Source organism: Zootoca vivipara, chromosome 17, assembly GCF_963506605.1.
Source record: "Zootoca vivipara chromosome 17, rZooViv1.1, whole genome shotgun sequence".
Taxonomy (NCBI): domain Eukaryota; kingdom Metazoa; phylum Chordata; class Lepidosauria; order Squamata; family Lacertidae; genus Zootoca; species Zootoca vivipara.
In genome coordinates, this window is record NC_083292.1 from 35,058,949 (window position 1) to 35,086,107 (window position 27,159).

At 49.7% G+C, this 27,159-nt stretch overlaps 1 protein-coding gene across 1 annotated transcript; it reads left to right on the top strand.

Annotated features, from left to right (window-relative positions):
- Positions 1–986: 986 nt before the first annotated feature.
- Positions 987–24,858, top strand: SLC27A3 (solute carrier family 27 member 3). The gene is made up of 10 exons (XM_035098888.2): positions 987–1,600; positions 9,175–9,384; positions 11,314–11,472; positions 14,315–14,439; positions 16,245–16,439; positions 17,827–17,917; positions 18,043–18,241; positions 20,077–20,174; positions 22,076–22,206; positions 23,380–24,858. The coding sequence occupies exons 1-10, from the start codon at positions 1,105–1,107 to the stop codon at positions 23,554–23,556; spliced, it is 1,881 nt and encodes a 626-aa protein (XP_034954779.1). The 5' UTR covers positions 987–1,104; the 3' UTR covers positions 23,557–24,858.
- Positions 24,859–27,159: the final 2,301 nt, after the last annotated feature.

The following is a 27,159-nucleotide window of genomic DNA, read 5'->3' on the forward strand; positions in this document are numbered from 1 at the left end:
CCAAAACCTTCCGCATGCAAGGCAGATGCCCTGCCAATGAGCGACAGCCCTTCCTCTAAAAAGCAAGTTCCCGCGTCTCATGGTTGTTATGAAAGCTGCTTTAAATGCAACTAAAGAAGTTGCATTTTGGTCCATTTAAGCTCAGTATTGCCTACACCAGTTTTCCAAACGTGGGTCTCCCAGCTGTTTTGGGACTACAATTCCCATCATCCCTGACCACTGGTCCTGCTAGCTAGGGATGCTGGGAGTCGTCATCCCAAAACAGCTGGAGACCCAGGTTTGGGAAACCCTGACTGCAAGAGGATCTCCAGGTTTTCAGACAGGGGTCTCTCAGTCAAACCTGGAGATTAAACCATGGAGGTAGACTGCCCATGAGGCGAGAGGCTCCATTTAGCCATCATTTAGCCCAACTGGCTCTAGACGGACCCGCCCACCTCCATGAAATCTATCCGACACGTGTGCCTGATGGTCTCTGGCGGATGATGCTCCGCGTCCAAAAAGCGGAGTGCGGGCCATAGCTGCCAAGTCATCCCTTTTTTAAAGGGATTTTCCCTTATGCTGAATAGGCTTCCTCGCGAGAAAAGGGAAAACTTGGCAGCTATGGTGCGGGCACCCCCGACGGATCCCACCACAACACCAGGCAGCTTGTGGCATGGAAAGCGGAGCCCTCCTCGGAGGCTCCCCTCTGCCCGGCGCGCGCCCTGCCGGATCAGCCCTCCAAAAGGCCCCGCCAGGTCCCTCGAGGAGCCCCGACAGCCAGCCCTCCCGTTCACCTTCCCCAGCAGCAGCAGCCACTGCTATGAGAGGCCCCTTTCTTCCCCGAGAGCCCGGATGGCTTCCAACTCCGCCTGGCCCGCTTCCTAGCTCTCTCCTCGGGCTGCTTCCACCTCCGGCCGCCGAGGGCGCCTGGAGAGGGGCGGCTGGCGCCCCTCCTTCCCTGGGCCTCGCAGCGGAGGCGGGGCTGGCTGGCGGCAGTGGCTCCTTCGGCGGTCCGCCCTGGCCCGCCTCCTTCCTCCTCCCGCAGCTCTCCCCTCTTTTAGCTCCCGCGATCGCAGCCGCCGCGCCGTCCTCCCCGTCGTCTCCATCCTCCTCCGGCGCGCCACGATGTGGGTCACCCCGGCGCTGGCGCTGGCCGCCGCCGGCTTGCTTGGGCTGCTGCTAGCCGTGCTGCCCGGCCGTCTGCGGCCGCTCGCCTTGGCCGACTTGGCCTTCCTGGTGCGCGCCTGGCGCTGCCGCCGCCGGCTCCTGCAAGGCAAGACGGGCGCGCTGAGCCTGGCGCAGCGCTTCGGACGCCTGTGCCGAGCGCGGGGCGAGCGCGTCTTCATGCGCTTCGAGGAGCGCAGCTTCACCTACGGCCAAGCCGAGCGCCAGAGCAACCGCGTGGCCAACGCGCTGCTGCGCTTGCCCGACGGGCAGCCGCCGCTCCTGCCCGGCCAGACGGTGGCGCTCTTGGTGGGCAACGAACCCACCTTCATCTGGGCCTGGATCGGCCTGGCCAAGCTGGGCGTCGTGCCGGCTTTCCTGGGCACCGCGCTCCGACGAGGGGCGCTGCTCCACTGCGTGCGCACTTGCGGCGCCAGGGCGGTCCTGGTGGCGCACGGTGAGTCCCCACCCCCTACCCCATCGCGATTTGTTCTTTCGGGTCTGAAAAGGGACGGCGAACTTTGGGGGGGGGGTCTGCAGAGGCTGGGATCCAAGGCTCGCGTTACTTGGGAGTAAACCCCTATTAGGGAAGGTAGGGCTAAGCACTCTCTTCCCAAATCAGACCGCTGCTCCATGGGAACGTAGGAAGCTGCCTTAGACCGAATCAGACCCATTGTGGTCCACCTAGCTCAGTACTGTAGACACCGACTGGCAGCAGCTTTCCGGCTGTCGTCTGGAGGGGTTCAAGGGGAGGGAGTGACTCCCCTATGGAGAAAGGTTGGGGTGTTTGGGTCTTCTCATTGAATCGTAGAGTTGGAAGGGACCCTCAAGGGTCCTCTGGTCCACAGTTTCCCAAACTTGGTGTCCCCAGCTGTTGTTGGACTACAACTCCCATCATCCCTAGCTAGCAGGACCTGTGGTCAGGGAGGATGGGAACTGTAGTCCAACAACAGCTGGGGACCCTGATCTAGTGCAACCTCCCTCCTGCAATGCAGAAATGTCAACGCAGGGGCCCCATCCAATTCGTACCAGACCCTAGCTTTGCAAATGCAAGAGCGGTTTTATCGCTGCACCGTGATGGAAGTTTATGCAATTATGCACTGCATAGAGAGAACGATAGAGGAAAAGGCTTTGTTCCTCTCCCTAGTATTAGAACTCTCAGGCATCCAACGAAGCCAAATGTTGCAAGTTTCAGGACAGATAAAAGGAAGTCCTCTTTCAAGCAGTGCATGGTTAAACTATGGAACTCTCTGCCACAGGAGGCAGTGATGGCCATAAACTTGAAGGGCTTTAAAAGGAAATTGGATTCATGGAGGAGAGGACTAAGAATGACTACCAGCCACATTGGCTCTGCTGTGCCTCCACAGTTGGAGGACGCAAAGCTTCTGAATGCCAGTTGGCTGGAAAACGCAGGAGGGGAGAGGGCTCCTGGGTTTGGGTCCCGCTTGCTGGTTTCCCATAGGCATCTTGTGGGCCCCTGTGATAACCAGATGCAGGCCTAGATGAGCCATTGGCCTGATCCAGCAGCGTCGTCTGCACCAATTGGCAACAGCTCTCCAGAGAGGAGTCTTTCGTAGCCCCACCTGGAGATGCTGGGGATCATTCTGCATGCAGGGCAGCTGATCCACCGTTGTGCCACGCTCCTTCCTCATTGAGAATAGCAGGGATCGCCTTCTCTGCATGTTTGTGCAGGGTCACAGTAAACATTGGCTGGCTGGCTTGTTAGTGGGTTGTAACCTGGTTTTGGGCTTGCTATGGGTTGCGCCTCCTGGTTCAAAGCCCACCCTAGTAACCAGAGGTGCAGTGGGCAGCTACTTCCGGGAACGAATCCTGATTATTTACCTATTCAATTTCTATTCCACCCTTCATCCAAAGATTGCAGGGCGGTTCACAACATAGCAATACAAAAACGTTTAAATCCTGTGTTTCTGTGTTTGGAATTGTCTGAAGTGTTCCAATCGCATCGGTTTCAGAATTGCACACATACACACTGAAAGGAAATGAGCCCAGAGCAGCTACTCTTACAGAGATGTGGCAGGCACCCTCTTTGGAGAGCTAGTACCATTTCTTGGCTCTTGCTTTAAGAATGAGGGAATATTCTAACTGTGTATACAGAGAGAGCGCAATTACCTCCTGTTTTTCTCCTCCACCCGTAGATACTGTTTGGAGGAAGGTGAGCAGCAACTCACACAGAGATAGCCTAGCCAGCCTCCTCTGGCAGCAGGCCATTGTGTTGCGTCTCTGAATTTGGAATGGCTGGAACGCTGCAGAGATGTGGCAGCATTAGCCGTCCCTGATAGGGCCTGATTCAAGGAGGCGAGCCCAGTGCAGGGACTCACACAGAGCTGCAAGAGGCAGCCTCATCGACGGGTGGCTGTTTCACCGGTCTTTCCATTGCTAAGGGTGATAGAATGTGCTGATTATTCAGGAATACAGCTAAATCAGTCCTGAGCGGCTGTGTCACCTTCCCACCCCCCGCAAACTCAGGGTGCAATGCAACCAGTTTGGCAACATTCTGCCCTGTAGCAAGGAGAATTTTATTGTCACCCTTTGCTTTTCTGTAGAGTGCTAGGTGCACAGCTCTCTTCTCTAATGCTAGCATGTTGAATGAAAAGACGAGTCAATTTTTTTAACGTGATCCCTGATTGGCTGGGACATGTGTCTAGGAGAACCTGTCGCCTCCCCGATGTTGCTGGACTCCAACTCCCATCATGCCTTATGGTTGGCCATGATGGCTGATGGGACTTGGAGTCCAACGGCCCCTGGAGGGCCACAGGTCCCCCATGTCAGGTCCTACTGAGGGCCTTCTTGGTAGTGGCGCCCACCCTTTCGAATGCCCTCCCATCTGATGTCAAGTAGATAAGTAACAATACAGTGGAACCTTGGTTCTCAAACAGCTTAGTTGACGAACAAATCGGCTCCTGAATACCCGGAGGTAAGTGTACTGGTTTTCGAAAGTTTTTTGGAAGCCAAACGTCCGGCGCGGCGGCTTCCGCTTGAGTGCAAGAAGCCGCACCTTCAATTTCGAATGGTTTTGGGAGTCGAACAGACTCCAGGAACAGATTAAGTTCAAGAACCGAGGTTCCACTGTACAACCTTTGGATGGCATCTGAAGGCAGCTTTGTATACGGAAGTTTTTACATGTTTAACATTTTATTATGTTTTTATATATGTTGGAAGCCGCCCAGAGTGGCTGGAGCTACTCAGTTAGATGGTTGGGGTACAAATAAAATAGTACTACAGTACTTACAAAGGTAATGATAATAATATCTGCTTTAGAAGATGGGTGCCATTATTATTATTATTATTATTATTATTATTATTATTATTATTATTATTATAAAAGTGCACACAAATAGTGAGCATATTTAGTGATTCTTTCTGATCATCTGCTAAGGAAATATATTGATAAACATTCCATACAGAATTGTAAGCTAAAGAGAACTTCCAGATGCAGAGGACGTCTACCTTAGAATACCAGTTGTTGGCCGTGCCGGGGTGTGTGTGTGCAAACAAGAGGAGCGACTCCATTGCCCAAGTGCCCTTTTTGTGGGCTTCCCATTAGGGCATCTGGCTGATCACTGTGTGAGACAAGAGGCTGGACTGGGCAAGGCAGGGCTTTTCTTACACAAGCAGCCATCGCCATTAAGAATGGAGCCTCCCTGTTCAGACACAGTTTATCTCTGAATGCCAGATACCAGGAACACCACACAACAAGGGAGGACTGCGCTTCTAGGCTTTCTGGCTGCTGCTCACTGTTGGAGTCAGGAGGCTGGGCTAGATGGGTCTTTGCTCTGATCCAGCGAGGCATCACTGATAATGGATTAGATACAAGCAGCTAGCCAACATGATGGCTGAGAAGAGTGGAGCCTCCACGTTCAGAAGCAGTGTACCTTTGAGTACCAGACACTGGAGGGCAGAGGGCAGGAAAGCATATTATTATTTTTATTACTTTTACTGTATATTGTAATTATCATTATAATTGTTTTTTTACCCTTCATCCCAGGGCAAGTTGAATCAACAAAAGTGGGGTTAATTTGCAGTTTTAAAGGCGGGTCACCAGAAATACCTTTCAGCTATCAAAACGCCTCCACACCCTATTTGTGGGGTTCCTTGGAGCATCTGGCCAGAGATTTGGGGGGGGGTGCATGACTCCGTGGACTTTTTATCTTTATCTAGCAGGGCTCTGTATTTACAGTGTTTGTATCCTCCGAGAGCAGCTTGCAAAAGTCAGTGATAAGACAGTTCCGGCCCTCGGGTTTACACACCAAGAGCCACGGCACAAAAAGAAAAAGGGTTTGGGAGGGGGAATGAAAAAAGAAATCTCAGACCTAGTTTCTTAGCTGTGTTCTTGTCATGAATAGCTGAAATGGGGAAGAAAAAACCATTCAAGGAAAGGAGGAACCAAAAGTTGCTGGTCTTCCTCTCCTATATAGCCTGATGGAATGGCTGCTGATCAGAGTTGAGGGGCACAGCCTGATGGAAATTATCGCTTAACCCTAACCCTTCCAAGAGTTGTTTCCCAACTGAGTTCTACTCAGATTCAACCTGCTGAATTCATCCAAGTCAAATATATTGATTAATTTCAATGGGTCTACTCTGAGATTGGATTATATGTACATAAAATTGGATTTGTTGTTGTTGTTTAGTTGTTTAGTTGTGTCCGACCCCATGGACCATAGCACGCCAGGCACTCCTGTCTTCCACTGCCTCCCGCAGTTTGGTCAAACTCATGTTCATAGCTTCGAGAACACTGTCCAACCATCTTGTCCTCTGCCGTCCCCTTCTCCTAGTGCCCTCAATCTTTCCCAACATCAGGGTATTTTCCAGGGAGTCTTCTCTTCTCAGGAGGTGGCCAAAGTATTGGAGCCTCAGCTTCAGGGTCTGTCCTTCCAGTGAGCACTCAGGGCTGATTTCCTTCAGAATGGATAGGTTTGATCTTCTTGCAGTCCATGGGACTCTCAAGAGTCTCCTCCAGCACCATAATTCAAAAGCATCCATTCTTCGGCGATCAGCCTTCTTTATGGTCCAGCTCTCACTTCCATACATCACTACTGGGAAAACCATAGCTTTAACTATATGGACCTTTGTCTGCAAGGTGATGTCTCTGCTTTTTAGGATGCTGTCTAGGTTTGCCATTGCTTTTCTCCCAAGAAGCAGGAGTCTTTTAATTTCGTGACTGCTGTCACCATCTGCAGTGATCATGGAACCAAAGAAAGCAAAATCTCTCACTGTCTCCATTTCTTCCCCTTCTATTTGCCAGGAGGTGATGGGACCAGTGGCCACGATCTTGGTTTTTTTGATGTTGAGCTTCAGACCATATTTTGCGCTCTTTTACCCTCATTAAAAGGTTCTTTAATTCCTCCTCTCTTTCTGCCATCAAGGTTGTGTCATCTGCATATCTGAGGTTGTTGATGGAATGTTAGATTGATAGAATGTTAGAATGATAGATGTTACACAGACCTAAATTATATGAGAATGTGTTTGGCTTGCATCTGAACATACGTAAAGCATCCATGTCAAAAATAGCCTTCGCTGTGAACTCCTTGCTTAACAAGGAGAGACTGATTGAGTCAGGCTAACTCAAGGTTTTCTTTTTATAACGGGAGAGATAAAGGTATCGGTTTGAGATAGGGAGTGGGGAGTTGTGGCCTTCCAGTGTGGTATTCAAGTTCGGCCTATCTCCGAAGGATGTTGCAATCATAGAAACATGCCTTTTATTCCGATTTTAATAAACGGGCTGCGTTGGAGTAAGGCAAATCGGCTTATGGGGCCTCTTTTGGTGTAGCTGAAATGGACCAGAATGGGTGCAGAAGGGAGAATATTTGCCACAGATGCTGCTGGGAACCACAAGTTGCTTTTGAACTCGGGTCCTGCTCATGGGTTTCCCATTAGGGCACCTGGTTGGCCACTGTGAAAACAGGATAATAGAATCACAGAGTCGGAAGAAACCACGAAGGTCACCTAGTCCAACCCCCTCCAAAGCAGGAATCTTTGGCCCAACGTGGGGCTCAAATCCACGACCCTGAGATTAAGAGTCTCATGCTCTACCGACTGAGCTATATTGCAGGTATTTTGTGGCTTTATATCTTGAGTTTATTCTGTGAACCGCCCTGAGTCCCCCGGATATGGGGCGGTATATAAATTCAAGAAATAACAACAACAACAACAACAACAACAACAACAACAACAACAACAACAACAACAACAACAACAACAACTGGATATGCCCCCTTTGTGCTCTTCTGAAGGTGCTGAAAACCGGCTCAGGGTGGCTTTAAAAGATGACTACTGTAGTCAAATTCATGGAAGGGAGGCCCCGCCAGAGGCATACTGGTTGTCTAGAACAGGCTTCCTCAACCTTGGCCCTCCAGATGTTTTGAGACTACAATTCCCATCATCCCTGGCCACTGGTCCTGCTAGCTAGGGATCATGGGAGTTGTAGGCCAAAAACACCGGGAGGGCCAAGGTTGAGGAAACCTGGTCTAGAACCTCCAGCTTCCGAGGAAGTCTACCTTAATACGAGTAGCTGGGGAGAGTTACTGTTGCACTCAGGTCTTCCTTGTGGGCTTCCCAGAAGGTGTTATCTGTGAGAGCAGGATGGGTCCTGTTTGGCCTGCTCTTTTGCATGCTTAAAATGTGCTCTCGAGGGATAATAAGGGGATTGAAAACAACAAACCACTTCCTCGTTTGTTGGTCCTTTACTTCTGCAGCGTGGCAAGACTCCCAAGGCCTCCTGTGAGCGGTTTTTGAACCACTAATTAATACCCCAACCTGAAGCAAAGCCTGGCCCCCACATCGCAGGGAACTGGGAGGCCTTTGTGGTGATTAACGCATCGCTGCTGCTGCTGCCTGCCGGGTTGATTCAATTTGCGGAGGGCTGTCGTCATCATTGGGGTGGGGGCAGGGGTGGCAGCGGAGACAAAAGGCCGGCGAATGGACCTTCCCCGTGCGTGACTAATGGCTGCGTCCTCCGGCTAGCAAGGGAGGTTGGAGAGGGACCACGGAAGCCAGCCCAGATTGCCCTCGCTCCCTCTTAGCCCCGTGGGGAAACTGAGGTTAGATGGCCTTATAGAACGCTGCCTTCTGCTGAGCCAATATTGCCTGCACTGACTGGCAGCGGCTCTGCTGGCAGGAGACACTACCCAACGCTACTTGGAGATGCTGGTTGATTGAACCCGGGACCTTGGGCATGCATGCAAATCGGTTCCTCTTTTTTAAAAATCAATAAATAAATATTAAAAATCAAAACAACTACATGCAATCAGAGAGTCATCTCCCAATACACTGCAGAACCTCGTCGGAAGTGGAAATGCTACAATCATCGCAATCTTAACAAACACGGAAGGCTACCTTTATCGCTTGGACTGTTTTCCACAAATGAAAAGATATATTGTATTCGCAGCGGTGTCGTTCTGCAGGGTTTATACAAAGGCGGGAGGGGAGAACGACAAATACTTTACGCCTGCCAAATGTGTGCTTTACGCATGCCAAACTGTGCTGTGTAGACCATAGGTACCGTTCTGCCATATACCTCATTATTTGAATAATCTATAAAGTCGCCCCAGACTCTTTAAAAATTACCGTATTTCCCCAGGCCTCTTTCTACCTGCAATTTCCATGTCGGTTTCCCCAACAATGCTCCCCCCCTCAATAATTCTGGGAAGTATAGTTTGTGGGGGGTGCTGAGAGTCGTGAGAGACACCCCCCCACCGCCTTCTCCTCACAGAGCAACAGTTTCCTGCTGAACAACCAGCCCTTCTTCCCAGGGAACTCTGGGAGTTGAAGTTCCGCGAGGGGAACTGGATATTTGCCACAGATAGTCTCCTAACACCACTCAGCACCCATAACAAACTACAGCTCCCAGAATTATTATTTTTTGGGGGGGGGAGGGAGCCAGGAGTGTTTAAAGTGGTATTGTAGCGCCTAAATGTGTGTATGGAGAAGGCTGCAGCCTTAGCTGAGTTAGCGATTCCTGGTCAGCCAACATTGTATACTGATGCTTACTTGCATCTTTCTGTCTCTTTGCAGAGCTTTTTGAAGCTGTGGAGCCCATCCTTTCCGATTTGGAGGAAATGGGCGTCGCGGTCTGGGTGTTGGGGAAGGGGCCGTATCCTCCCGCAGTGACTGGGCTCCAGGATCTCTTGGAGAAAGCGTCGGAGGAGCCCGTCCCCTTTGAACTGTCCACTCCCGGCAACTTGTCGGATACCTGCCTCTACATCTTCACCTCGGGGACCACAGGTATAGTCCTCCCGAAACCTGGGCAGTTTTCTACAGTCGGCAGAAACCTAGGCTTCTCTGATGTAGTGGCCAAAGTGTCAGACTAGGAGCCAGGGTTCGAATCCACCACTCCGCCATGAAGCTCACCGGGTGTGACCTGGGTCCAGTCACGGCCTCTCAGCCCAACCAACCTCACAGGGTTGTTGTGGGAATTCAGGAAGGGAAGAACCAAATACCTTGAGCTCCTTGGAGAAAACGGTGGGATATAAACACAATAAGTAAATAGTAATCAATGCATTCAGGGAAGTTTTTAATGTGTGATATTTTAATGTATTTTAAATTTTTGTTGGAAGCCGCCCAGAGTGGCTGGGGAAGCCCAGCCAGATGAGCGGGGTACAAATATTATTATTATTATTATTATTATTATTATTATTATTATTATTATTATTTGCCCATAAGGAATTTATTCCCCATCTGTCCAGTGGAGGAGCGCTGAAACTAATGGCGTCTCCAGCCCCAAGCACACACATGCAGAAGTGGTGCGGTTCAGAAATTAAGTGCCGGACTGTACCACTTCGGTCTGCCTAGCTCAGTATTGTCTATTCTTACTGGCAGCGGCTGTCTGGGATTTCAGATATGGAACAGTCCCAACTCTACTTGGAGATGCCGGGGAACGAACCTGGGACCTTTGGAATGCAAAGCAAATGTTTCCCCCAGCAGCAGATCCATTTGCTTCTGTACTAACAGCGAACTTGTTCTCATATGGATTCGTATATAGGCAGAACAGCACCATCCATCAGGATGAGCTGGGAGGTCCCAGCGGGTTTGAGGGAACCCCAAGGTTTGCAGAATTATCCCCGCCAGAAAAATAGGGAAATCCCAATGGGGACAGAGCGTACTCATGGGCCGTGGAATGCTGCCTGGATGTCAGAGAAAAAGGGGAAATCAGGGTAGCAGGGTCATGGAAGGGAGCATCCGGCGAAAGGGTAGTCTGTCTGCCTTGGAGCACTGACCAGGAACATGTTACGCTGCAACTTTTCATTGCAGCACCCCACTTATAACATACTTATCCAAGTATGCAAAAGAGGACCACTACACCAAATAATATTATATAATAATAACAGTTACAATGTGGAACTTCTGGAGCTTCTGTTTCTGAAATACAGGCGACTCTCCTTCTGAGGATAGTGCCTAAATCCAAAATCGCATATGGTCAAAGTGCATAGGGTGAGAAGTCTCTCTCTCCCCCCCCCAGATGTCCACCCCCTTTCTAGGTTTTCAAAAATTGCCAAGCATGTATAAAGCTGAATGTGCGCAAGTTAAATGTGTGTAAGTTGCAAGTTACCTGTAATTGAAGAAAATGTTGACCACCAAAAGGAAAAGATGAAAAATCAAGGGGAGGAGGGTTGTGGAAGGGAATATTCAGCAAAAGGGAGTGGTTGACCAGAAACATTTCACGCTGCCACACTTATTATAGCATACTTATCCAGATATGCAAAAGAGGATCACCCCAATAATAATAATAGTGATAGCAATAAAAATGATGATGATGATGATGATGATGTACAGTGGTACCTCGGTTTACGCACTTAATCCGTTCTGGAAGTCCGTTCTTAAACCAAAGCCATTCTTAAACCGAGGCGCGCTTTCCCTAATGAGGCCTCCTGCCACCGGTGCCCTTCCACTGTTCGGCTACCGTTCATAGACTGAGGTAAAGTTCGCTAACTGGAACACAGTTTTGCGGAGTTCGTATACCGAATAGTTTGTAAACAGGGCTGTTCTTAAACAGAGGTACTACTGTATTTCTGAAATTTCTGGCTCTGAAATATTGGAGTGGGGGACAGAATTGACAAAAAGGGAGAGGAAACAACTGAACTCTTCCTTCCTTCCTTCCTTCCTTCCTTCCTTCCTTCCTTCCTTCCTTCCCTCCTTCCCTCCTCTCTGTTCCAGGACTCCCCAAGGCGGCTCGCATCAGCCACCTCAAATCCATCATGTGCTTGGGTTTCTACCAGCTGGTGGGGGCATCCAGTTCGGACGTGATCTATGTGGCCTTGCCCCTCTACCACATGGCGGGGAGTCTTCTGGGGGTCATCGGCACTCTCGGCCTCGGTAGGTTCAGGGGTTTGGTGGAGTGGAACAGGTGGAGTGGCTTTTGGGGGTGGGTGGGAGGAAGCTAGCTTGTGGTTGCAAATGCTGGGCATGTGGGTCAGCTGCCCCAAGGAAGGCACTGGCGGGGAGGCTGCCCCACTCAAGAGAGGAACCACCCCCACCCCTCCTGTGTCCTTTCCCATTTTGAGTATCTTGGGTCCAGAGGTCTCAAGACCTCAGTCACCTCTCCAACCCCTCCAGCGGTTGGAGAGTTGGGCAAGGCCCCTTTAAAAACAAACAATATGTCAGTTCCTCCAAGAAGATGCACCCAGGTGGTGCTGTAGCGGGCCCGCCATTTAACTGGGATGTGGGTGGTGCTGTGGGTTAAACCTAGGACTTGCTGATTAGAAGGTCAGTGGTTCGAATCCCCACGACGGAGTGAGCTCCCGTTGCTCAGTCCCTGTTCCTGCCAACCTAGCAGTTTGAAAGCACGTCAAAGTGCAAGTAGATAAATAGATACCGCTCCGGTGGGAAGGTAAACAGCGTTTCCGTGCGCTGCTCTGGTTCACCAGAAGTGGCTTAGTCGTGCTGGTCACATGACCTGGAAGCTGTACACCAACTCCCTCAGCCAGTAAAGCGAGATGAGCGCCGCAACCCCAGAGTCATCCGCAACTGGAACTAACGGTCAGGGGTCCCTTTACCTAACTGGGATTTGTCCGACCTCCAGGCAAACTGCTATGTTGGACACACAGGAAGGAATCCCCAAGCAGAGGATGAAAGAACTTTGTTTGTAGAATTCCAAAAGGGGCAGTGTTTTGATCATTTCACACCTGGGAGCCATACGCCATTTGAGATAAAACGTTTGCTACGAATACCTGTGTGGCTGCTGGAATATATTGACCTCCTTCCCCATAACAGAACCTTGTGATTGCTTTGATGGTCCTTTTAGCATTTCCAGCTGCATTTTTAATCTGATTATTCCACAAACCCTTTTCATGAAAAATTACATCCAGATATTTTAAAAAAAACACGTTATCTGTTCAATGAGCTGCTTGTCAACCTGCCATTTAGGTCTCTCTCTCTTTTCTTAGAAAACACCATTAGTTTGGATTTCGTATAGTTAATGATTAGGCTGCTCAAGTTCTTAATAATCGTCTTAGTCCCACACAGGAGAAAGAAATTAAAACTGCATCATCAGTATAGAGAAGAACCGGAAGGGACATATTTGCCAATTTTGGCCAGATGGACTTTCAGTTAGGGAGTTAATATAAAAATTAAATAAGATGGAGTGCAAGGATGCTGCCTTGCTTTACTCCAGTGTGAATCTGGATTTGCTTAGTTAAATGTCCCTGCCGATCACATCTGATCCTAAGCTGTGTGTTTTCATGCAAATTATGAATAAGAACCTACACACATCTCTCTCTATTTGTATCACTTAGGTTTTTCCAATGCCTTTCTCGGGGTATAAGATCAAAAGCTGACTTAAAATCTATAAAATCTGCATAAAGATACCCTCCTTTTATTGAGGCATACTTTTCCACGAGATGATGGAGCAGAAGTCCCTGATCTATGGTTGACCGTTCAGCTCTGGAGGGAGAGACGTAGACCAGGGGTTGGCAAGGTTTTCCAGCCGTGGGCTGGATCATTCCCACGGACGATCGCCCCTGGGCTGGATATGCGCAGCGCAATGCCGGAAATTGTGTCTGCGTATGTCCATGGCGCCGGAAATCACTTCTGCGCATGCCCGGAAGCTGAAAATCGCGCCTGCGCAGAAGTGATTTTTGGCATCTGGGCATGCACAGAGGTGGTTTCTGGTATCTGGGTGTGCGCAGATGCCATTTCCGGCACCACTTGGCGAGTCCCCGCGCTGCGCTGCGTCGGTTTAGCGCAGCGCGCGGTGGACTTGCCGAGTGGGCAGCTCAGTGAGCGGGTGGCTCGTGGGCCGGTTAAAAGGCCTCCATGGGCCAGATCAGGCCCATGGGCCGGAGGTTGCCGACCTCTGACATAGACACTCGGGGAGCTGTCTGTGGTCCTGACCTCCTTGGCTTCTGCTGAAAGTCTTGACTTCTGGACTGTCCAGACTCAGCCTGGGCTGAGAAGTCTTTCAAGTCCCGAGTGTTAGGATATCAGAGAGAGAGGATGCACTGCCCCCAATTTGCGAGTTTCAGCTTATTTTCTGGCCAGTTGCTGCTGCTTGGGTGCAATTGTGCAGCTTCAACAAATCGACACAGAATCATTCCTTTGACTCCAGATTTTTGGGTGCTCAAAGTCCCCCTGGCATCATTGCTTTCACCAGCTAGGCTATTTCCCTCCCCACACTAAGTGGGGACAAGAAGTGCTCTTCTGGATCTGGCCGAGGGTCAGTCTAGCCCAGCATGCTGCTTCCAACTGTGGACAGCCAAGGAAGCCCCTCCAGGCAAGGCACAGGGGCAATAGGCCTCCGCTGTTCCTTAGCACCACCCCAGCATTCTGGTCTTCAGAGGTAGACTGCCCTTGGACTTGCAGGCTCTGTTTTGCCGTCCTGACTAATAGCCACGGCTAGACCTCTGCTTTTTAAAAATATGAAGCAACAAGCAATGGACAGAAATGTGATTTAGAGTTGAAAAATAAAAGAAAATGCAATAAATACTGACCAGAAACTTGATTTAGAATTTAGAAATAAAAGAAAATGCAATAAATAATGAGGGCTAGAAACTTCCTTTGAAATAAAAAGAAGAAGAAAAATGCAATAAGTAATAAGGACTAGAAACTTGCTATAAAATGTAGAAAAAGGAATGATAAGTGGTGGTGGTGTGAGTTATGCTTGGGCATCTTGTGGCTCCCAGCCATTCTCTTTTTCTCAAGGAACCCCATCTCCTTCCAGGGGCCACTTGCGTTCTGAAGAAGAAATTCTCTGCCAGCCAGTTCTGGCCTGACTGCCGGCGCCACAACGTCACCATCTTCCAGTACATCGGAGAGCTGTGTCGCTACCTGGTCAACCAGCCACAGGTGAGTGCTGGGGGATGGAGGCCCTCTGCTGGTGACAGGAGGGATTGCCATGCAAGCAGGCATCCCACTCCTCTCAAGTCTGAAGAGAGAGGGTGTGACACTTTAAAAAAAGGGGGGACCTTTCAAGAGTTCCCTGGGAAGAAGGATTTATTGTTAAACCACTCTGGGAATTGTAGCCCCAACAACTCTCATGATAATAATTTTTATGAATTTTCAATTGCAACCCAATGATAGCCTCATCATAACAATACCAAATTATAATACAATTATAATACAATTGCTAATGCCAATCCTTCAATTACTGAATTAAATACAGTAATTTAGGTGTGTGCCCCCCCCCGTTGTGCTAGATCTGATGGTTTGATGGGGTTTTTTTGTATCTGCGTTCCAACATCTTATTAATTTCATTTAACTGCCAATCATCATAATAATCCCATATACAACAACTGCAACATTTGCGACTTCTATGTGTGTTAGCATCCCCAACCACTCTCAGTACCCTTAACAAACTATCGGCCCCAGGATTATTTCATGCTTGTCTAATGGTCTTCTAAAGCCACCCAAATCAGGAGCCATCATCACCTCCTGTGGGAACTGCTAAGATGCCTGTGCACCCCTTGAACTACTTTTTATTTATAATAATAATAATAATAATAATAATAATAATAATAATAATAATAATAATATATTTATACCCCACCCTTCCCAGTGAGAACCGGGCTCAGGGCAGCTGGCATCAATAAAATTACAATAAGACATAAAATAAAGAAAAACAATTGATTAAAATGCGGGTTAAAATACGATTTAAATTTAATTTTTTTAAAAAAAGCAGCCTCATTTTAAAATGGCCCAAATCAAAACCATAGGGGAGGGAAAACATAGGGGTCAGACTGAGTCCAGCCCAAAGGCCAAGCGGAACAGCTCTGTCTTGCAGGCCCTGCAGAAAGATGTCAAATCCCACAGGGCCCTGGTCTCCTGTGAGAGAGCGTTCCACCAAGTCGGGGCCAATACTGAAAAGGCCCTGGCCCTTGTTGAGACCAATCCAGCCACCTTATGGCTCAGGATCTCCAAAATGTTGTTATTTGTAGACCTTAAGGTCCTCCGCGGGGCATACCAGGAGAGGTGGTCCTGTAGGTACGAGGGTCCTAAGCCGCATAGGGCTTTTTAAAGGTCAAAACCAGCACCTTAAATCTGATCCTGTACTCCACCGGGAGCCAGTGCAGCTGGTAAAGCACTGGATGAATGTGGTCCCGCGGCAGGGACCCCATAAGGAGCCTCGCCGCGGCATTCTGCACCCGCTGGAGGTTCTGGGGCAGCTTCAGGGGCAGCACTGCGTAAAGCGAGTTACAATAATCAAGCCTGGAGGTGACCATCGCATGGATCACTGTGGCCAGACCAGGGCGACAGTGCTTGATACGGCGGAGATGGAAAAATGCCACCTTAGCTGTGGCTGCAACCTGCACCTCCATAGAAAGGGAGGCATCGAAGGTTACACCCAAACTTTTGACAGAAGGCACTGGCACTAGTTGAGCCCCCGCAAAAGACGGGAGTTGGCCCCCCCAACCCCATGTGGTCCCGACCCAACCAGAGGACCTCTGTCTTCGAAGGATTTAACTTCAGCTGGCTCCCACGTAGCCATCCAGCCACAGCTTCCAAGCACCTGGTCAGTGTGTCTGGGGCCGAGGCAGGACGGCCGTCCATCAACAGGTAAATCTGTTGATCCTATTTCTCGTGGCCCCTGGAGCCATTTCCAAGCATCAGCTGAATTCTCCTCCTTGCTCTCTGCTTATTCCTCCTCCTCCCAGAGCCCCAGAGACCGGGAGCACACCTTGCGCATGGCGGTGGGCAGCGGCCTCCGCCCGGATGTCTGGCGTGAATTCCTGCGCCGCTTTGGGGACCTGACGATTGTGGAGACCTATGGCATGACTGAAGGAAGCGTCAGCCTCTTCAACTACACGGGGGCTGTGGGGGCCGTGGGCCGCGCCTCTTGGCTCTATAAGGTGAGCATTGACAGGGTCTCTGCGATGAAGCAGGTGGCATTCATGGAGCAGGTGCAGGGCATCAGGATGTGGCAAAGAGGATACCTGAGGCCAGATTTAGGTTTGATGAGGCCCTAAGCTACTGAAGGTAATGGGGCCCTTTATAAGCCCAGCTGTCCTTTGTCAACAACAAATGGTTGCTGTTTTTTGTGTCGAATACAGTATATGCTATATGGTAAATTATGGACCTAATAGGTATCTAAAGCTATTTGCACATAACAAAATATTTATTTTATCAAGGTAATTGTTGAACTGAAATACTATTAAGAAGAAGTATATTAATAGTGAAATACAATTAAGAAGAAGTATATTAATAGTGAAATACAATTAAGAAGTACCAGTATATTAATAGTGAAATAATTATTAAGCGCTAACTTAAAATGGGTTTTTATTCATAACAAACTTAATAATGCAAACACATTTTATTTTTCCTTTTAATTTCCAGTTTATTTTTCCTTTTAATTTTTTTGGGGCCCCAAGAGAGTGGGGCCCTAAGCTATAGCTTGTTTAGCTTATATGTAAATCCGGCACTTCTGAGAGCACAGGGGGAGTTGGTGTTACTCAGTAATAGTGCCCATTCTTATTGAAGATCCCAGGTGGAATTAAACATTATTTACCTGCTGGTGTGAGCGAGGAGAGATAATATTTAATCAATATATCCTCTCCTACCTTCCTCAACATGAAGATCTCAGAGCCTGGGCAGGTCCGTATGGGAGGATAGGGACTTTCAGATAGCCCGGTCCTAAGCTTTGTAGGGACCTCCAGGTAGGGTTGAGCCTGGAGGTAGGAGCCTGTGTTGGTACTGACCTTGAAAGCCCTAAACGGCCTCGGTCCTGTATACCTGAAGGAGCGTCTCCACCCCCACAATTCAGCCCAGACACTGAGATCCAGCACCGAGGGCCTTCTGGCGATTCCCTCATTGCGAGAAGTGAGGTTACAGGGAACCAGACAGAGGGCCTTTTCGGTAGTGGCACCCGCCCTGTGGAACGCCCTCCCAGCAGACGTCAAGGCAATAAGTAACTATTCTACTTTCAGAAGACAACTGAAGGCGGCCCTGTTTAGGGAAGTTTTAAATGTTTGATGCTGTATTGTTTTTAATATTCGGTTGGAAGCCGCCCAGAGTGGCTGGGGAAACCCAGCCAGATGGGCGGGGTATAAATAATATATTATTATTATTATTATTATTATTATTATTATTATTATTATTATTATTATATCGCTGGACTCCCAACTCCCATCGTCTCTAAAGGCCAGGGGTGATGGCCGGAGCTGAATCCCCTGCTTTAGCCCCCGTACCCATTTCATTGTATTTTTTGAAATGCTTCACTTGCACACCTGCTCTCTGCAGATGTTTGTCCCCTTCGAACTGGTCCGTTACGATGTGCTTCAAGGTGCTCCACTCCGGGACAAGGCAGGACGGTGCCAGCGTGTCAAGAGAGGTGAGCAGGGTGTTGTCCGTTCAGTCGGGGGCAGGAAGAGACCCGCCCCGAGCCGCCTTCCGTCCCACCGTGGCGCCCCCATGCTTCCAGGTCGGTGACTGTACATCTCTCTGTTTTTGGGTCAGGGGAGCCCGGCCTTCTGATCTCTCCCGTGACTCCGCAGACCCCTTTCCAGGGCTACGCCGGAGGGCGCGAGCTGTCGGAATCCAAGCTCCTCCACGGGGTCTTTGCCAACAGAGACACCTATTTCAACACCGGCGACCTGATGGTGCAGGACAAGCGAGGCTTCGTCAGTTTCTGGGACCGCACTGGAGACACCTTCCGGTAAGTTTCCTCCTCCTCCTTTTCCTCTTGGAAGTTGTGGGTCAGGAACTCCTCTGGATCTGAAGCGGGTGGCAAGAGCAAGTTTTTATTCCAAAAATGTGGCCCGGAGAAAAATGTTTGAGAACCACTGGTTTAGAGAGCGCAGGTCCCTGCCCGCAGGAGCTTACAGTTTAAACTTCATCAAGAGGAAAGAGGGTGTCAAGGAGAGACGGGCAGGAGAGCTTTTGAGTTCTGTAGCGTTGGAAGTGAGGAGGCTGGAGACACTTCACTCCCTTGGGATGACTTAGCAAGTTTCAGATTGACCTGGAAACTGTCCCAGAAATCTTGTTCCCTGAGTCAGGATACCATGCCTCAGTTTCTCCATGCCTCAGTCTCTCCATGCCTCAGTTTCCCTAGAGGTGGAGGGCAGCATTGCACTCAATTCCTGGTTCTGGGATTCCCAGAAAAAGGTATCTGGCTGGCCAGGCTACGGTGAGGGCAGGATGCTGAACTTTGGCCTGATCCAGCTGCAGGAGCCTCCAGTTCTCTGTTCTCCTCCTCTCTACCTTAATTTCCTTCCAGACGTCTCCATCCTTTCCTTTCCCTCTGCCTCAGTTTCTCTTTAGGTATCTGTTTCCTTACTCCCCCTTTGTCCCCAGTTACCAGCTGGCCTGCTCTTCCACTCCAAGCTGGCTGGAGGGAGAATTTTCCCCTGCGTTGAGCTACCCCACCTGCCACCCACCCATTGGGAAACGTTAAGAACACCCATAGCACTTTCTTTGCCGGCGCTGGGATTCTCCTGCCCATCCGATTCTCTCCCCCTTTTATTTTAAATCCAGCTGCTTTGCATCCTCGCGCTGCCCTATCTTCTGATGCAAAAGCGCCCCCTTGTGGCCTGACCTACATTTCTCAAGTTAAGCCGCTTTCGAAAGCCGGCTCGCTATTTGCAACACGTCGAAGAACGGAGCTGGTCACAGGAGGGCGCTCTTTGCTAAAGAAAACTTTCTGGAGGGGGAAACAAGGACAGCCACGAAAGAGCCTCCGGAAGCAGAGGTGTCCGATGTGACGCCCTGTGGGTGTTTTCATAGAATCATAGAGTTGGAAGGGACCCCAAGGATCATCTAGTCCAGGCATCCCCAAACTCGGCCCTCCAGATGTTCTGGGACTACCACTCCCATCATCCCTAGCTAACAGTGGTCAGGGATGATGGGAACTGTAGTCCCAAAACATCTGGAGGGCCGAGTTTGGGGTGCCTAATCTAGCCCAACCCCCTTGCAATGCAGGAATATACAGCTGTCCCTTACGGGGATCGAACCTGCAACCTTGGCATTATCAGCACCACGCTCTAGCCAGCTCCCCTGATGAACCACTGGCTGTGCTGCCTGGGGGCTGATGGGAGTTGGAGTCCAAGTTCCCCCATTTTGAGAGCAAGAGAAACAGGACCCAGCAGGTGGTTGGGCTACGACTTGCTGGCGGATTTTGAGCAGAATCTGGACAGCCAACAATCTCCTAACTCTGGATGTCATGTGTTGAGCAGTAAATTGGACTTGACAGTCAGGGGAAAACAATAGCCCTCCAACTCTGTGGGTCTGGGAGTCTATCTTGTCCACCTTTTTCATCATTATCGTTTTTAATTTTAGCTGTGATGCCTGCTTTGCAGGGGGTTGGGCTAGATGACCTTTGGGGGTCCCTTCAAATTCTGTGATCGTTTTATAATGCTTGCTTTATCCCCTCCCTGTGCCTGGGCACAGAGCCACCTTGCCAGCCTCTGCTCCCAGGACTATGCCCTGAGATTCCCCAGATTCTTCCTCATCCCTTTAACTCTTTAATTATATTTTCTCCCTGTCTTTTCCTAGGTGGAAAGGGGAGAATGTGGCCACGACAGAAGTAGGTGAAATCCTGGGGAGCCTGGACAGCTTGCTGGAGGTCACTGTTTATGGTGTCACGGTTCCAGGTACTCTTTAAATGAGGGGCTCTAGAATGTGTTTTTCGAATTATTATTTTACTTCTTTATTTGGACAGTTTGTATACCACTTTTTTAAAAACAACAACAACCCAGAACTCTTAAGGTTAAAACATCTTAAGCAAAACAGCATATTTTTTTTAACCACCAGAGAACATCCACATTCTATAAAACGCAATTAACAGCTACAATGGAGCGTCCTGTAATCAAAATAAACATTAGGCATAAAAACCAACTACAAAAATAATGAAATTCTAGGAACCATTTTACAGTGGTATGGTTTACAACCATAATCTGTTCCGGAGGTCCGGTTGCAAACCAAAACAGGTTGTAACCCAAGGCACGCTTTCGCCAATGGGGCTTCCCCCCCCCCCCAAATTGGTTGTAATCCAAAAAAAGGGACACGCACTTCCGGGTTTGACGTGGTTGTAATCCAAAACGTTTGTAATCCAAAGCGGTGGCAAACCAAGGTACCATTGTACAGAAGAGGGCTGGGATTTGGGTAGACGGTGTCAGCCTGCCCCTTCTCGTCCTACTCAGCGTAGACTCATCAAAGCTAATGGACGTGACTAAGGACACATTCCACTTTACCACAGATACCACTTCAAAGTGCCACGGTTTCCCCCAAAGAATTCTGGGAAGTGTAGTTTGTTGAAGGGGCTATTTCTCTCAAAGGCCTACAATTCCCAGAGTTCCCTGGGAAGAGGGATTGATGGCTGAACCACTCTGAAAATTATAGCACTATGATGGCTTGATCTCCTGCCTCCTAAACCCTTCAGAAGTTATCCAGAGTGTTTCTTCAATTGCTGGACATTTCCAAATGGTTTTAGACTTGTGTGTACTTGTAGCCTCATTCACACCACGGCCCCACTTTAAACAATCATGGCTTCTCCCAAAGGATCTTGGGAAGTGTAGTTCGTTTAAGGTGCTGAGAGTTGTTAGCAAACCCCTGTTCCCCTCGCCGAGCTACAATTCCCAGAGTTGCCTGCGACGAAAGGGGTCTGGATTGTTCAAACCACTCTGGGAACAATAGCCAGGAACAAGATGGTGGGCTTTCGTGGGCCTTTGGCCTGATCCTGCAGGGCTCTTCTGATGCTGATAGCTGTGATTGTTCAGAATGGGACTCTTAATCTCAGGGTCATGGGTTCGAGACCCACCTAGGGCAAAAGACTGAAGGGGGTTGGACTAGATGACCCTTGTGGTCCTTTACAACTCTACAATTCTAATATACAAAGGAACCTCTCTTTCCTAAGGCAGTCTACCTCTGAAAATAATAATAATAATAATAATAATAATAATAATAATAATAATAATAATAATAATTTATTTATACCCCAGCCACTCTGGGTGGCTCCCAACAAAAAATTTAAATACAATAATCTATTAAACATTAAAAGCTTCCCTAAACAGGGCTGCCTTCAGGTGTCTCCTAAAAATCTGGTAGTTGTTTTTCTCTTTGAGAAGGCCCTCTGCCTGGTTCCCTGTAACTTGGCTTCTCGCAGGGAGGGAACCACCAGAAGGCCTTCGGCGCTGGACCTCAGTGTCCGGGCAGAACGATGGGGGTGGAGACGCTCCTTCAGGTATACTGGACTGAGGCCGTTTAGGGCTTTAAAGGTCAGCACCAACACTTTTGAATTGTGCCCGGAAACTTACAGTAGATGCCGGAGACAAACAACGATGCCTTAAGCACCCTGCCTGGGGACTTCCTGGAGGAATCTGGTTGGCCACTGTGGGAACAGGATGCTGGACTGGGTGGGCCATTCTGATGCTCTGGCGGGTCTAACTAGGCCCCTGCTCGCCAGAGGTTCCCATACGGGTATATATACGCTTGTGGCGCATTCCAGAGTGAGACCTGGGCTTCATCTCCCCCTCTCCCTGCCGCTTTCCCCCAGGGCACGAAGGCCGAGCGGGCATGGCCACCGTGGTGCTGAAGCCGGGACAGGAGTTTGACGGTGCCCAGGTCTACACACACGTGGTGGAGCTTCTCCCGCCCTTCGCCCGCCCTCGATTTCTGCGCATCCAGGTATGAGGAGCCCCCCCCCCCATGCAGCCTGCCCTTCTTCCACAACCATGCAGGAAAGAGGGTGTGTGTGTGTGTGTGTTGGGGGCCGGGAAGGGCTGATGAGGAAGATATTGTGGCAGAACGCAGCCCCTTGGTAGTCTGAGCGCTTGGGTCTGTAGCAGAAAGAGGCCCTGTTGAGACTTCCCTGCGTGTGACTTTTCAGCTGGGAAAAAGCCCAGACTTAGCTTAACCACCCCAAAGTCTGGGTGGCTCCTGCTGTCCACTAGAGCGGGTTCCCCCTGGTTCTGCAGTGCCCCCCTGGAGGGAACGTTTCCCAGATGGCATGACAGACATGTGACAAGGCCTCCTCTGGTTGTGCTTCGCCTGGAGTGTAGGAAGCTAAGGGAAGACACGCCAGATGCCTGAAGCATGCCAAAGGTGGACGTCAGCCCTGTGGCCCCCCAGGCCTCTCTCTCTGGCCCCTTGGGATTCACCTCAGGCTGCACCCCTTATCCTCAGACCACACCCCTTGCTGCTCCAGCTTCACACCTTCCTTGGGTATTGTTCCCTGGCTGAAAGGTGTTTCTGAACTCTGACATGCTACGCATTTGCCTGGATGTAGGATAGAGAGAGGGGCGGGTGTGGGTCAGTCCTCTCCCCCAATTATATTTTATTAAGCTTCAACCTTTTTAACATATACAGTCAAAACGCAATTCCGTCTTTTCTCTTATTTTTGTCGACTTCCCACCCCGTTTTCCTTGGAGCTGCTGTTTCTCCCATTCTGCTGCACCTGATCTTCCGTCTGTCAAATCACAGCCACAATATTATAATCTAAATGCTTCTGTCGCTCATAGCTGAAATCCTGCTCGCGACTTCATCCTACCATATATCTTTAAAAAATCAGAAAAAGGCATCCGTTCTCCCTCAAACACTTGTCGTTGGATTCTCTTAATTTTGCTGTTAATTTTTACCAATTCTGCATTGTCCGTTAACTTACTTACCCATTCTTCAGGCGGGAGTCAATTTAAGCTTTTGCCTCTGGCCCTGCCCACTGTTGCTATGCGGCCCCCAGAAGGCCGTCTATCCGTTAGAGATGCTGGCAGCTACAATGTCCCTGCATACAGCGGGGTGGCCTGGATGACCTCCCGAGGTCCTGACCCCTCAGTTCTGTCGTTTCTCTCTCCTTCCTGCCAGGAACGCTTGGAGATCACAGACACCTTCAAGCAGAAGAAGGTCCGCTTGGCAGACGAAGGCTTCAACCCGACACTGATATCAGACCCGCTCTTCTTTCTGGACGATGCTGCAAAGTCATACATCCCTCTGACCCACAGTGTCTGGGAGGGGATATCTGCTGGCCACGTCCGGTTATAACCTGCACCCCCTTCTCCCGATACGTACCCAAACCCCAGTGCTCTGAGCTTGAGGCTGCAGGGTGTGTTTGAAGACTCTAGCCTCCTTTGTTTCCACCTCAGCCTTAAAAGGCCGCCGTGCCTCTTTCTACACCCCTGGATTTTCTCTCCTAGCTGTGCCTCTGCTAGTGGTGTGCCCCCTTAGCGAGGACCTGACACCCCCTCCTAGCCCAGCCCCTCCACGCAAACGAAGATGGGGAACGTATTCCTGCCCAGATTCAGCCTCCGATTGTCCTTGACCCCTGGGGGCCAATGAGAGTTGGGAGCCCAGCACCTGAGGGTTACCTGCTTTACACCTCTGTACGTGTAGAAATTTATTTTTGTTCGGTGGCGGTTTGCAATCTTGCTACTGTTAAGCCACTGGGAATCCACCGCCCTTACTGATCTATTGCAGATCACCAAGAAATCAACCAGCAGATCCTCATTTCTGCCTTTTCCTCATCTGTACGAATTTCCCTTCCTGGGTTGGGCTAAGGCAGGCAGGGCTGGGGGAACCTGTTGTTGGTCTACAACTCCCATCATCCCTGACCTGCTGGCTGTGGGGGCTGCTGGGAGTTGTAGATCCAAGCACCTTGTCGAAAGACAGCTCCCATTGTTCGTGGCCACTGGCTGTGCTGACTGGGGCTGCTGGGAGTTGCGGTCCTAGAGCATCAGGGTTCGACAGCCCCCATCGGCCCTGATGGCTGGCGATGCTCGTTGCAGGGGCCGATGGGAATTTCCTCGGTCCCCATGCTGTGGCCCAGCAGCTAACTTATTTCCAGTAGTGCCCAACCCCATTGCCTTTGGGGAAACTTGCAAAGCAGATCGTGGAGGCTAACGGGCCGTAGTGGTTAAAACCATGAGCCGTCCTCCAGTTCTGATGTCGACTCGGTGGTCTTCACCCAGCCTCTGTACCTCAGATACTTTGGCCCCCCATCTGCAATAGGGAGAAACAGAACGCCAGTCCACCTTACAAGACTGTTGTGCGAAGCACTGAAATGACAGATCCTGCACACACGGACTGGACAAACCACATCAAGTATTATTTGAACGATGTTCTCTGGGCTGGGACGAGAAGCAGGGTATTTTTGTGAGGGGACGGTGCACTTCTGCACGGCTGACGAGGTGTTCGCAGGCAAAGGGCCTGCTTTTAGGAGTTAGCAGGCCTGGTTTCAAGGTGAGGGGCTTGTGAGGGAACTATGGGTTGGGGCTGTTGTTTTTTCTACTTTTTCTATTCTTCGTATCAAATAAAGTTCCTTTTTTTGAGGAGGCGGTACCAGCCGAACTGCGGTCCAGAAAGAAATCTGCTTTGGGGATGGGGTGGTATAAATCTGCTTTGGGGGTGGGTCTTTGCCTGGATTTTGGCTGTGTGCAGAAAGAGAGGAGAAGGGAACCCCCACATAGATAACATGAGGGATCCATCATCACATGGAGTCAAATTTAGGAACGTTCAGCTTCATTCAATGTTGGAAGAGGTGGCCCTCCAGGCTTCTCAATCTGGCCCTTGAGAGACTCTCTCCAAGCTGCTCTCCTTGAATGCTTTTGCTAGGTAGAAGGGTGGCCTTTGGCTTACCTGGGACATGTGTGTGTGTGTTTGTCAAAACCTCTGACTTTTGTGTGACTTGGAAGTAGCCTACTGTGCAAAGGTACAGAGTCATATCTGTTACTCCTTCCCCTTTTTTGCATATCGGCCCTGCCCACCAATGGCATGCGACCCTCAGAAAGTTGCCCAGAGACGTGTGTGGCCCTCGGGCTGTTTCCTATCCCAGTTTTGGACCATGAGACCATAGCAGATCAGGTGCTGGGGTGTGTGTGTGAGTGTGTGTGTATGTGTGAGAGAGAACCTTCCTAAAGCTTGAAATGAGGCAGGTTGTGTGTGTGTGTGTGTGTGTGCACGCACACGCGCATTTGTGTTAGCAGCCATGAAGGTTTGCAAAGCATCATTTGTGAGGGTCAGTCGGTTTCTCTCCTTTCAGTTTAGTCTGGGTCAAAGGGCTGAATACATTATATTGATCTTTTCTCAATCATCTGAAAGGCTGAGGGTCCTGTTAAGCTGTGCCACACTGGGGGCAGGGAACAGGGAGGAAGGAGCCTGAGAACTACAGCACCCCACAAACCCTCAAAGTCTTTATCCCCTTCATCTAAGGGGGCGTTATATGAGATGACTGGGTGCGTACCAGCTGCCTCCTCACCCTGTTATCTTCTGCTCTGAACCAGGATGTAGTTTTTGTTTTATAAAGGAGTAGCAATACTGTTGGCAGCAGCACCTGGAACAACCAGGAACTTGCTTGGAGCTCCTAAGTATTCAGAGAGCCCTTCGACTTGACCAGAGCCTCCGTTGTCCATTTCCTTGGAGGACTCTTGACTTTACTAAAACATTGAAGCGTTTCTGCGCTTTCCTTGAGATAATCCCTTGACTGCTTTCGTATTCTCCCGCCCTCCCACGTCCCTTCAAACAATCTGATGTACTGTTATTTTATGTTTGCGTTCGGTGGACTGTACGTGAATTAGGTAACTCGTTTCCAGGGTGGTGGCCTTGTGATTCTCTTGGGGCTTCCCATCCGGGGTGATTCTTTGCACATCCACTGGAAGCAGGCTGTAGCGCACGAAAGCTTAGGCCGTTGTCTTTAAGGTCTCACAAAATTTGGCTGTTTTTTACACTGCTTAACCAAAGCAGGAAGATGTTCTCACATGTCTGTCTGTCTGTCTGTCTGTCTGTCTGTCTGTCTGTCTGTCTCTCTCTCTCTCTCTCTCTCTCTCTCTCTCTCTCTCTCTCTCTCTCTCTCTCTCTCTCTCTCTCACACACACACACACACACACACACACACACACACACACAGAGTCTTCAAGGCTTGACTTGCCCAAGTAAATATTTTTTTGGGAGAGATGATGAGCACCTTCTGTCCCCCTACTGCATCTTTATTCATAAGACACTAATCCTCCCACGGCAGTCTGGGAGAGTTGGGGGGGGGGGTGTCAAGCCAGCCCTAACCCATTAAGGTGGGGAAGAATCTCCTCTCCCTTAAAAAGGGGGGAGGGGAGCAACAACCCAGAATTCATCAACCCAGGAACTTGACGCACACAAACACGCCAGTATCCCGGTGTGTTTGCAAGAGAGCAAAAACACAATTATTTTTGCTTAGTGACACACACACAGAGAGCAACTCTGAATCTGAGACGTGGAAGAAATAAAGACAGGATATCTTGCACTATCCACACTTAAGGGCTCCACCACCCCCACCCCTGTTGCTTTTTTAAATGCCCCCCCCCCGCATCCCGAAATGAGTGTTAAAAAAGCTCGACAACAGGACCCCACTAAATAAAACATGGCTGGCTGGGTTGCTGATTCCTGCCCCCCCCCCCCCCGGACAATTGAACCCTGCCCTGGTGCCATTCCCAACTGCAGTTGGATTTAAGTGCTGAGAAACAAACGTAAGATTCTCCATATAACTTCAAGACAGACAAGCATATACATACTTGCAATTAAATAACAATAAAGCAGACTATTGTTAATTTCCTGCAGCTCCTTTTTAAAGGAGGGGGGGTTATTGGGTTGTTGTTTTTATTTCGATTATGTTTTTTGTGG